The 13559-nt window shown below is 35.1% G+C and overlaps 1 protein-coding gene across 12 annotated transcripts in view; it reads left to right on the forward strand.

Annotated features, from left to right (window-relative positions):
- The window catches only part of LOC143233119 (uncharacterized), a 124165-nt gene that overhangs the window by 15217 nt on the left and 95389 nt on the right, over positions 1-13559 (forward strand). For 7 of the 12 annotated variants that reach the window (XR_013017990.1, XR_013017991.1, XM_076469044.1 and 4 more), the window contains exon 2: positions 11194-11740. Coding sequence is in view for 9 of the 12 variants with exons in the window: in XM_076469044.1 (XP_076325159.1) it covers positions 11521-11740 (220 nt within the window). In the remaining 3 variants the exon portion in view is untranslated. Of the gene's footprint in view, positions 1-6402; positions 6499-6850; positions 7001-9842; positions 9994-10903; positions 11064-11193; positions 11741-13559 lie in introns of those variants that run through there. The other 5 variants (XM_076469048.1, XM_076469047.1, XM_076469045.1 and 2 more) reach the window with 5 other exon arrangements.

Raw genomic sequence — 13559 nt, forward strand, 5'->3', positions numbered from 1 at the left:
ATTTTTGTTATTTTAAAGAGAAATATATGTAATAACGTTACAAGCTCAGAGTATGTGATGTTACACGTGTTAAGGCACTGATTGTCAGACCAAAATGACAATAAAAGTTGTGCACTTTGAAAACTGAGGAAAACATCGGATTTTTCGCCAAAACGCCAATAAATTTGTTTGAGATATCTGCATGTTCTGCAAGTGCAACATGTGCAAAATCCCTATAAAAGTGACGGGTTCTCGGTTTCCATAGCTCAGTGTTAAGCCACCGACACGCAATACAGTTACGCCAAGGCTGACTGAAGAACAACGCCATTGGTCGCTTGGTAGCAGGCGAATCTCGATCAGATGTTGCCAGAGCTGTGAATGTCCACCCAAGCACCATCACAACGCTATGGAATCGTCACCAACAACATGGATCAACTCGTGACCATCCACGATCTGGCAGACCTCTTGTGACCACGCCCGCACAAGATCGCAACATCCGGTTACGTCACCTTCGGGATAAGACCACCACTGCGACGTCTACTGCCTCAACCATACCAGGGCTGCGTAGGATTTCCGATCAGATCGTACGCAACCGTCGACGAGATTCTTAGGCCCCATGTGCAACCCATCATGGTGAATGTCAACGGCGTTTTTCAACATGACAACGCCCGTCATCACACAGCCCGACTCACCACTGTCTTCTTGAGACACCACAACATCAACCTTCTTTCACTGCCCTCCAGATCACCAGATTTAAACCCCATCGAACATCTTTGGGACGAGTTGGACCGACGTCTGCGACGGCGACAACCTCAACCTCAGACTCTACCTCAGTTTGAAGCAGCTTTGCAGGCTGAGTGGACAGCCATTCCACAGGATGTGATTCGTCATCTCATCGCTTCCATGGGCAGTAGATGCCAAGCGGTTATTGATGCTCACGGGGGGCATACTTGTTATTGACGTTGAGTGACGTTAAACTTCAACTAGTGAGCGTGGACTTCGCCTTTGCAGACTTTGGATGTTCAGCAGTGAATGTGCAAAGTTTCACACATGTCATACAGAACTACCCGGAATAAACTTGTTAACAATTTGTCTCATATTTTGCCTTTTGCGTTTCTTTTTTTGAAGAGTATATATGCAGTGTAATACTTCCTAAGGTGCAGTTTAAATGCCGAAAACAGATGGAGCATTAAAAATTAATGACCCAAGAATTTGTGATAAAGTTAGCTGATCGGGTTAGCTGCAGACTTGTTTTCCACATCATTTTGGTATTGTACCAAAGACCTCTCGGGCAGTAACTTGTGGGAGACAAAAAACAGATTTTAAGTACTGTTTTTAAATGCGTCTGATTTTGAATCCGCAATCGGCTAAGAGGAATGTGGAAAGAAAACCACCAGAATTTGACTTTATCACAAATATTAGGCTTATTGGTGTCTAATGCTTGATCAGCTTTGGACATTTAAACGGTAACTTTTTAGTATAGTGTAAGTATCTATACATATTTTAATATGGTTATTAAAGAAGTAACAGTGGTATTGGAAATATGAGTTTCATTCTCAAGATTTGGAGTACATATATAACAAAGTTGATAACAAAGTTTTGGTTACTTATTACAGTTTCACATACATGTAAATTTTAATTTAGAATTTAGTTGAATGTCAAAAGATATCAGATGTATGATATTTGCCAACAAGATTGATGCATACAGTTTTCTTTCTTAAAACAAATATATTTTGATATACAAACAACAATACAATTTATAATATCGGTTATTATAAATAGCTATTGCAAATAACTTATATACAAAAGTTTTACAAACTTACAAATAACACTCAATTTTTTATGTGATATGAAACTAAATCTAAATAGACGGTTCACGAATAGCGAATTCTATGTTGATACACCTGTACGCTTCTCTTGACGGCTAGTTACCGTGTTTCTCCGAAAATAAGACAGGCTTATATTAATTTTCACTCCAAAATATGACACTAGGGCTTATTTTCGGGGGATGTCTTATTTTGATATATTAAAAAAATGAAGTTACAAAGTAAAACTATTAAACTAACCATTTAAAATAAACTATTAAACTAACTGATTAATACTTAAACAAACTAATTAACTAACTATTAAACTAATTAATAAATTAATTTTTTTTATTTCTTTCCTCTTCCTGCCACTCTTAACTAGGGCTTATTTTAAGGGTAGGGCTTATATTAAAACTATCCCCAAAAATCACACTAGGTCTTATTATCGGAGAAACACGGTAGCTGCTTCGTTGAGCACACGCAAGTTTTTTACGGGTGGCAATATCTAATGCCCTCATAGAAATACCAACGTCCAAAGTTAATTCAGTGAAGTTAAGCGATTTGTAATGTTCGAAATCTATAATCGTTCGTGGTCAAATATTTGTAGTACCTTGTGGTTTCTTACACTCGAGAATCTTCTACAAATTTAGAAAATGGACAGGAATTTCGCAACACATTTAACAGAATAAGTTACATACACTTTTAAGTATATATTTAATTAAAACAAACATCGACATTAAAATAAGTACATAATAGTAAATCCGTTATAATTTAAATATTTTAAAAATGTTCCACATTTGTTCAGTGTCTCCAAGTAAATCAACTGTTCAATTCACAATAGATAAATCTTGTTGCAGTCTTGAAAATTAGTTGTTTTAAAAACGTTTAACCAAAATATCGTTATTTATCTCTGTGTGCCAAACCATTGAACCTAATAGATCACTTGCACCCAGGTATTACCCAGTTTCTACCCTCTCATTCATTTCTGTATTTAAAGTTTATAATAAATCTAAAATAACATTTTTTCTAGTAGGTTTTAGACTAATTGGTGAAGAAATCCATCTTGAACAGTTTCCAAGAACTTTTCTCCCTTACTAGCATTTTCCAATCTGTGGGAATACTGAAACCTAAGTTGCTTTGTATTTAAGTTTATTTATATATATAATAGTATATATACACACACACATTTCTTTAAAAACACAGATTAACTTTTCAGTGGCTTCGTGAGCCGATAGCAAGTCATTTGGCCTGCACTTTTAAGTACAATAATACTGCTAGTCTATCTAGACAAAACCGCTACAGAAATGGAATATTTCTGGTCGAGATAAAACATGAAATACATAGAGTGAAGTGGCACTATATATGCATTGTGCAACGCAGTGTTTTATATTTTGCTTAATTGGGGGGGGGGGGTATCAATCATATCAAGATAAGTGCTTGATCTTTCCTTTGTGTGTTTTTTTGTCTGTTAGGTTTCTAAAGAAACAGAATAAGGATCGAACATGCATGTTGCTCTTTTCCACGTGGATACTTTTCAATTTAATAATAACGATCCTCACTCAGTTAAATAACAGAAAGAAACTGCTCTTTAACGCTGAGTAGCGTTCTTTTTCTCCACGTATGTATGAGCTTTTAATTAACCACATGTGAATTGGCCTGATTTGTTGAAATATTAAAATTAATGTTCGAGATGCAAGTAGAAAGTATGAAATGAAGGTACGCTCAGAAACTGTTGTAGACGAGGTGTTCAACACCTAAACGTTTTATTTGCATCAGACCATACAAATCATCCGAGAAGCTTTTTAAAAGCTTTGTACACTGACACGCTGTCGTACACGTAACAAAAGGAAAGCATCTTACACGTTAACATGGCTGTGTATGTAACAAATAAAACGGAATGGTTTTTAATTTTTATAAATTAATTTTTTTACCAATTCCTACAAAGGATTATTTGCAGATTTAAAGGACAGCAAAGTGCCAATACTTAGACGTACCCTACAGTAATAACTGTAGACGATGGATCACTGTTTGTGTATTTGTAGATGTAATGTAGATGGTTTGGTCTCATTATATCTGTCCCTTGATTGTAACATACTCGTGTAATGAGTCTTTTTAAGCTTTCCTCAGATTTTTACATTTTTAAAATCACTTGAACCAAACTGAAGCACTTTACACTTTTTGTTATTTATTCTAAAATGTCACAGAAGGAAACTGGCTTTCATTTTATCAGCTAATTTTCATATTAAAGTGGAAATTGTGCTGGTATCCAACGAGCCGCAGTAGCGGTATTTTATGGAATTCCAAATGGAGTATCATTCTTTGTTTGAAGTTTGTACCGAGTGCCGTTATTTTTTGTTTTTTTGATAGTTTAACATAAATTAATGCACAAAGAATTACCATTGATTTACAGCAAATCTGATAATTCAACACATTGTGAAGCCAGGTCCTTACAAATTTGTCTTTAAGGAAAATATTCTCATTCACCGGAAATGACGTCAAGGTAAATTATTTTATTAAATAATTGTCTCTAAACAACGAATGATAATTAGCTCTCCGAACAAACATCTACGTGGGACTTAAAGGCACGTGACAGAATATTTAAACTTGTGTGAACTCACAATCACGTGACAACATACTGACAGCTTAATGAGTTCATCTCATTGCACTTGTAGTGGCAGTAACAGCTTCTCGATTGTGTTTATTTACTCCTTAATTTAAATATTGCGAAAGATCTGAAACAAATGACGTTGAACGTAAAGGCAATTAGTCATGTAGGCCTAAAGTTCTTTCGGGTTATATTACATTAAGAATATAATGTTATATTAGTGACATGAGCCGATAACCTTTTAGAGTATATTTTTAATAATTCCACACATTGTTACTGCACTGAAAGCTTTCTAATCTTTTTTTTTTAACGTCAAAATTCTCACGATAGTAATATTGTTAACTTTGTCTTTAATAATAATAATAATAAATAACAATAAAATAAACTAACTAGTGACGAAATGTTTCTGAATATATGTCTGTCCGAACCTAGAAGTCATTCAATTTTTTTATGCATAGGTTTTCGGTCGTCCATAATTTGTAGATAATACAGTTTGTGATAATTTTTTTTTTTATGTACTGTTATATTTTGTTTGAAGTTTACATTGGTTTTTGATACACGACGTTTGTGATTTATAAGAAATTGCATGTTCTGCTAGACTTTTGAAAATTTTAGAAACCATACGAGGTAATTATCAATTATTATTTTTGTTTAAGAACAAGATTGTTATTTTATCGTTTTTACAACGTTTATGTTTCCAGTCTTTATTCACTCCAAATCTTATTATTGGAGTGATAACGAAAACAAAAAAATCACTGACGGACGCTAAGTTTACTCAAAATGAATGTGTTTAGGTAATAAATATTAGATGTATTTAAAATGTGATCGGGTTTCGTGTAAAGTAGAGTGTAGAGTTTAAAATGTGTCGAAATTTATCTGATGGCGACAGCGCCACATTGATAGTCTTTTAATGTTTAACTTTCAAATGGAGTTGGAGAACAGCTTTCATTGTGAAATATTAAAAATTTCGAACAGACGTTGAGGTTGGTTACTTTTTGTTTGGTGGGAGTAATAGAACCTCGAATAGACGCATCTGTTCATCAAGATTGTATTCATAGTGTCTTATAAGTGACCAATACTATTAACTTTACATACCAAATCAACCATGTTTAATTTGTTCTTGAGGCTACCTAGTCAAGACGAACTTAGATAACGTAAGTTACAAATCCACACATTGACGTAGTTCGGTAACAATGGTTGTTTAGAGCCTCGAGCTTTGTGCCTTATTCTTACTGATACGACGTTATGACCTTTTCGTCTACACCTATACAAAAATTGAGGTTGAATGGTTGTTAATATTAAATTACAGTTGTGTATCTGGTTTCTTACTACCCTTCTGAAGGTTTGCTTCTCAGCGAGAAAGTCAACGTTTGTTATGATGTATAAGTAGAAATATAAACATCTTTAAAGTCATCGTTGCTTTTCAGTAATGCCTTTTCGAGGTAATTTATCTTGGAGTAAACTATATTGCGAAGGGAATGATAATTGTTTTATTCAGGTGTCCATGTTTATTACGGGTGGGATGAATTTGCATGAAATTATTGCAAGATGTCAAAATTCATCCCTTTTTTTTGTATATTCTTAACACAAAGATCGTTGAATATTTTAGTTTTTGCGATCAGAAACTGCCCGTGACGTCGTTTCCCATCAACAATGGCGTTGCTATAGGGAAGGCGGAGTAGCAAACAGCAACAGTGAAAGGATACAGCCAACGCCAGATAGGCGATAACAAAAAACAACTTTCTACATATTCACTCTATTATGTCAGTTATATAAACATTGCAGAAAACTATTAAGCAATATTTCGTAATTCTGTTGTTTTTGTTTTTTTTATAACTTTATCAGGTGTTGTAAAACGTCTGATCTTTTTTGCTCTCTTGCTCTCTTGATTGCTCACGAAAATCCATTAGATCTGTTGGCAGTCAGAGATGACGAGAAAACTGTATGCTAGGTTATTATGTCCATTACCGACCAAGTAATTTTTCGGTGTAGAATTGATTTATTACTTACAAATGAATTACCTAGGTCAGTGTTGCAGTGTGACTGGTGTGTTATCACAACAAATTACTCTTGTCGAAATGTCCCACGTTTTAATCCGTCTATTCAAAGGTGAGGGAAATTCTTTCTTTTAGTAACAAAGTATTCTATTAAAGAAATGGGTCGGTCAATCAATCGTGTATATGCCACCCTTCAGAAAGTTAAATTTGAACAATAATCAGGCTATTGAAAATGTTGGAAGGAGACGTTCAAAGATTGTTTCACATTTTAGTGTATTACTAACCTTTGTACCATTTTGCACGTCATATGTTACAGCACAAATTTACTAATTTTTATAACATTACTGTGGTCTATGGTAATGTTATTTGAGTACATAGAGTGGTAGTTGTTTAAAAAGTGTGAACATTTTTACTCGTTTTATTCATTCATGTTTACACTACAGGTCTGTATGCAACACTTAAAAAGAAAATGTACCAACTTTTGAGACGCAGATAACCAAATTACGTTGCACCATAAACCACCGAACCCCCCAACCCCAACTTTTGAAGAACCTTCACCGAGGTTCGTCGAAACCGTACTCCAACGTTAGCAGTTGGATACTGAAAAATTCATGGTAATTACATATGATTTAACATCATATTATTTTACAAGAGAGAAGCTAATGTTGGACTGAGAAAAGTTCTTACTCAAATGATATGACAACTTCAATATGACAACTCAAATGATATGACAACTTTCAATGAAATGAAAGCACAAGTTATTTGTAAAGTCCCCTCACGTAAGATGTGTTAACTGCTGCTGTTAAGTTCTAAGAAGACTGTACTGATAGGTTTGTTTTTGGATTACACAAAGAAATAATTTATGGAACTTCAGGTACCTGAAATGTTGGAGAACTATGGATAAAAATGATATGTTGAAAAACAGATAAAGGTATAAAATATTGGCGTTTCATGGAGTATGGAATCTTTAGTTCACGTTTCATCCCTCAGGAGTGGTAACGGGTGAGAAATTAACCCTCACGGACTTATCTAGGTTCAAGTTATGTACAGAACAGTTTTGCAACTAATGTTTAAAATTAACACCAAAAATATTTAATCCATTCGAGCGTGGGTGTATATAAAGTAATACAAATAGTGTTTAGTTACTTCATGAAAACCATTTAAATTTAAAAACAAATGATAAGCTGACAGTTTTCAGATTATTTTAAAAACACGTGTTAAATAAGCTTTAATGTTTTATTTACGCTATTATATTTGTCTATATTAAAGATGTGTATTAACAGTAAATCCATGTACCTTTTGATTATTTGTGTAGCCATATCGCGAATAATCATGTCTGTAGTTTGTAATCAACTTTTAAAATACAAATTTGAACAAAAGTTGCTTTAAATAACGAGGTGATGAAGAATTTAGGAATAAATTTCAAGCTGTGTCTATCGACTTAGCATTATTAGGTAAAAGAAAAACAAATTGACATTTCACTAGTATTTCGATTGAAATTTCCTTTTTACAAGTCTTAAACAAAAACCGTTCCCATCAGTCAAGTTACGATACCTTTGGTTAGATGAAGTTAAGCCTCCAGTGATGTTACTCGAAAAGGTAAAAAGCGGGTGGGCTAAATCAGTCTTGTGGTAAAACTATGAAGGATGGTGTGACCTTGAAATGTGTTCTTTCCTTACCCTAACAACAGCTGCATGAAGTAAGGGAGAAAAAGTAGTAGCTTGCTCGTGGAGTCTACTGAACCCGATGTACTGTAGATAACACCAGCATGTACTTATCGGCTGCATGCCCCAAGTGTTAAACACAAGAAAAAAATCCTATTTTTCAACAACCAACCCTTGCATCGAAAGCGAAATGTTTAACTTCAGTAATTTTAACAACTGATAATTCCAGTAATACATAACACCAACTTCAACAATTTGTTAAACCGACTTCAGTATAATCTATTATATTAATTGTTTGTTATTAAGCACAAAGGGGTGCTTGTGCTCTGCCCAACACGGATATCGAAACTGTTTATAGCAGTGCAAGTCCGCAGACATACCACTATGCCACTGGGGGGAGGGAGGGGGGGAGCTAAGTCTAGTTAACAGTTTATAACACCGACTCCAGCAATTCACTAGACCGATATTAAGAGTTGATAACACCAAGTTTAACGTAATTCATTAGACTAGTTTCAACAATTAATAACACGGACGTCAATAAAACTCAGACTAATTTTTAACAATTTATAACACCGATTTCAATACACTTTATTAGACTAATTCGAACAATTAATAACTCCGTATCAGCTTGACTTCTACGATTGATAACTCCAATTTAGACATACTAAGTTGAAACTGAAGGAAGAAAGTCAAACATCTTCGTCGTTATGTTGATCTTGTGTTGTTATTGAACGATTTGTTCTCACGTATCTTGGGGGAACAGTCTACCAAGGGAGCTGCTTAGCCGTACTTAAGCGTCTGTGTAGAACTACTGTTCTTTTATATAAGTTAAAAATTATGGTCAGCTTTATGGTGGTTAAGATTATCAGTAACTGTCCCTGTTCACATTGTGATGTTATATATGAAAAGAGTTTTTATTTTAAAACATCAACAGTTGGAGATTTGTGACTGCAACACTTATGTGCAGCATATGGAACAAAATTTTCACCTCTACGTATTCAGTTGGGCACAGCTGATTGTTATATATATAAAATCCTTCAAATGTATTTTAAGAGCAAGTTGTAATCACATCGTGATGTGTTGGTATTTACTGTCAGTTCTGTGTAGGTATATCACACACACACAAAGTAGAAAAGTACTTTTACCTTTGCATTATCAGGCTTTTTCTTTATTGAAAGTTGGGAGTTTTTATATATGTATTCTCAGAGTAACTTTTCAGAGCAGTCAGTGATATTGAATATACTTATAATTTTCGTTTGATAAGGTAATAAAATGTTTTAAAAGGTACTTAGTTTCTCCTAACGTGACACTGGGGTAGAAATCAGCAGTTAAAAGTGACAGTAAAGTGTGTGTATGTAGTATGCCAATTTCATTTAGAGGCTAAAACGTGTACTTATGCAAGGTATGTATTTATGGGAAGAATAAATGGCATGTTATACTAATATCCTTTAAGTAAAAATCTACATACTGAATGTGTCGGTGAAATATGTATTCAAGACTGCTTATATGGGTATTAAAACTTTAAAATAAAGTACAGAACAACGTTTCGATATTCTTTAACAATCTTCAGGTTAATCGTATCCAGCCCTCTTGAGAATACATTTTTATTCCAAGTGGGTTTCTCGTCGTCATGAATTACTTCACCATTGTGTAAGTACGGGCACAAGCTACCAAGGCCAAATTCATTATTTAACCAATAAGATTTACGTAAGTAAGCAGAAACTGTGTCAGAGGCATTAATAGCTCGAAATGTTTCTTATCTAACCCATGTGTATAAATAGTAGCGTTTTACTTCTGAGCAACCAAAAGCTGTGTCTTAACGTTCACCCATCTTTAAAAGTCAGCGTGCTTGGAGCTAAAATAGTGCTAACTCCAGTTAAGATATTTACCTGGAAGGACTTAGAAACTTAAGACTTTTAGGCCTTGATTAGACTTTGGTTGAGGTAATAGGGCTAAGCTTTGAAATGATATGTTTATAAAGATTTCTACTCGGTAACTTGTGTACTTTTTAGCTGAACTCGCAACTTTACACTGATAACCTCGCCTGGTGGTTAGGGTACTCGACTCTCAACCTGTTAGTAAAAATATAGCATAACAGTTGACGGTGGGGGGTGTTGATTAGCTGCCATCCCTTTAGTCTGTCTACTACATCACGCTTGTCTAGCAGATAGCTCTCGTGTATCTTTAACTGAAATTCAAAACAAACTTGCGTTTGTCTTAAATTCCTCCCACGATACACGTGAATCGAGCATGGAAAATTTTGAAAAACATTAACAGTTACATAATTTGTGTCGTAGCCTTGCAACTGTTTTCAGCTCTATCTACGACACTAACAAATATCGGGTATATGGATTTGATGGGTAATATTAGAAACAAATACCAGTGCTTATTGTGCATTTATTTTCTTAGAGTAACGGTCAAGTCCAGTTATTCGAAAGAGAGTATCCCAAAAGCTGGTCGTCTCTAGTCTAGCGTTTCAAATTAAACGTATAGCCTTTTGAAGCTTTGAGCAAATATACGAAATCAACAAGTTACGTGACAAAGAATGACAGTAGCAGGTAATAATGGTCCATGCGCAATTTTCAGAATTGTGCGTGTTTTTTCTGTTAGATTTTTTTTTCCTGCTTCGTGCAAGGCAGTCTAGAGCTATAGTAGGAAACATTTATTGAAGGAATTAGTTTATTATATGCGTGTGACATCACCGCTTCAACTGGCGCACGCCCCATACTGTCCAAGATCTTTTTTGGCCAATCCTCGCAAAGATCTCTCGATCGCCACTACATTTGTTGCACGAGCACGAGCGCCACTCTGCCGGCACTTCCAGTGGTTTCAGTCAATACTGAAGTATCAATGGACGAGACTACTAGTATTGGAAGGGATGGGAAGTATATGACAAAATACGAAGGGGAAGGAAAGCCTACTGGTTTTCTCTCCCAGAATCGCCGTAAACCAAATCTCCCACTATCAGGGAGACGAGCAGCAGTTGCCTGCTCTTGTAGACTGGCAGTGTTAAGTCTGTAGCAAGTGTTGTACCTATATGTTTAGTATTTAGTCTAATAGCCTTGTTTTTTAATGTGTGTGGAGAATAAACTTACAAATGTGTGATAATTAAAGGCTTTAATTTAAAGTTTCATATTTTACAGACGAACATCATATTCAGTGGTTGGAAGGATGAGAAGAGGCGATTGGTTATTCCTGAGGTGGCAACAGGTTGCGGTGATCACTGTAAGACCTCGTGCTTAAGTAATTTGTTTTTATCATTTAATTACAAAAAAATTGTGTTACCACCGTTCAGACAATGGCTCGGTCACGTATAAATATAGTTTTTGAACGTATTGAAAAACCTGCGATTTAAGTTTTTTGCTCCGAAATCTCTTTACGTTGCTGTTCAATAAGCATCTACAAAATGTCCATAGACAATCGTGTAATCCTACTGGCCGACTCGGTAAGATAACTAAAACGTAGAAGAAATGGAAAGTCGACCCGATTTTTCCCTCGATAGATCTCGACTTCTGGCGGGAGCGGAACTCACTCCCCACGCCTTTCCCGTGGACGCTCCATCGCCACATCCAACGCCTTTACGAACTTCGTTGTCAGATATGAGTCGCGCGGGTACGGCTAACGACCCATCGTCTCTTTCTGCCTACCACAGCCGATTTCTGCAGGCCTCACTGCCTCTGGGCAACAATGGTAAGTACTTAATATACTGTTTATGCCACTACAGGCACTTCATATACAGTTTTATTAACAAATCTCAGTTTATTTAGATTTACATTAGGTCAAACCTAGTATGAAATTTACTTCCACACTGTTTTACCGAGTTAAACAAACATCAAATGCACCTATAACATGTCAGAGTTAAAATAATACTTTAGTTGACATCTTTTGCCAGGAGTATCCCCTTTCCGTATGTAGTACAACTATCGACTGCTTTCTTAATAATGCAAACAGTAATATACAAATTTGTTTTACATGAAAAGGAGTCTCTCGTTCTAAATGCCAAGGTCAGCGTGGTCCGTCGGGCGGCTGATGTTATCCGGCCAGTACGTTCATGTTAAATTTATACATGACAAATAAGTTTAACAGGCAAATTCTATTCCAGTAAACTTGGTAAAGTAACAGCTATGGCCATTTAATATCTTCCATCCTTTACATTCCAACTCATCATAGGCAAAAGATTGAACTAGTTTGGGCCATGTTAAGATAGAATGGAGAAAGGTTGTCTTAAAATTGAAATGTCTACTTAGTACAGCCATGATGTCGTGTCTATAAATAAAGTAACAATGGATTTGTATGTTGTATAAAACGTCATCTTTGTTTTTTTAATTTCCCAAATTTTATACAGGGGTGACTGTAAATTATATATATAGTACAATAATTTGCTCATTTTCTGATATGAGCAAAGTTTAACACGTGGAATTTGATGCTAGGGTTACAAATGGCAAGTCATTTGTGCGACTTCCACCTCATAACGTACACAGAACTTACCCCAGTTTAACATTACTGTTAGTTAAACATTGTGTAGAATTGAAGAGGATTTTATTTTAAAATCACACTACAAAAATAATTTTTTTTTTTTTTGTAAATCATCTTAAGTGATATAAAATAATCGTGTGAAAATTAGAAAACCAAACCTACTGACACAAATATTCTCTTAATAATGCCAGGACAGGAGCTACCATGAAAATTTAATGAAGTTCTGATTTGTAAGAATTTCATTAGTATATATGATTCATTCTTAATAAGGTTGTTTCGTGTAAAGGTATCAGAGGCAGATAATTTAACGCATGAAAGTGTGCTACTCTTGAATTTTGTAGTTCGTTCATGATCTCACCAAAATAATTCATTTAGGTTAGCAGCGATAAAACTTGAAGGCAACATTTACTGGTTGTTGACTATTCTGTTATTTTCAGTCAAGTTTATTAAAATTGGTGAGAAAAAGATAACGAAAGAAAGTTAGATCTAAAATAACCAGGACTGATAAGAAAAAGAATTGCACCCTTTCATATTTAGTTATAGTAACAATACTGCACAACAAAATAAGACCAACACAAAAATACTATAATGTTAATATCAATTGTTCTTAGTTTGAAACTAAGATCTCATTTCTGTTAAATGTATTTTAAAGTAGTGAGGGCCAGTTTCTTATCAAGATTGTAGTCTGAGGGCTAAAGTTTTGATTCCTACTAGCTATTACATACCTTAATGATTTTTCTGAAAAAATGGCCGAGTTAACATTTGAAGACAGTTCTAAGAACCGTCGCGGGGCGGTTTTGGTTGGTTAAGATTTCGTTTTGCCAAATATAATATTAAAAACTAAAACAGGATCCGGTTAAAATACCTCGCGGGCCGCCGATTGGCCATCTATATGCTCGAAAGCAGTGTTTACCAAACAATAATTCGTCACCGCAGAGACGAGTATAACTGGCGCGTCGGGGCTCCCCATTTAACCTGTCTCTTGCACGAGGCTGTGTTCAAATTTTTTCGTGTTGTGTGGACAAAAATACGT

This window comes from Tachypleus tridentatus, chromosome 12, assembly GCF_004210375.1.
Source record: "Tachypleus tridentatus isolate NWPU-2018 chromosome 12, ASM421037v1, whole genome shotgun sequence".
Taxonomy (NCBI): domain Eukaryota; kingdom Metazoa; phylum Arthropoda; class Merostomata; order Xiphosura; family Limulidae; genus Tachypleus; species Tachypleus tridentatus.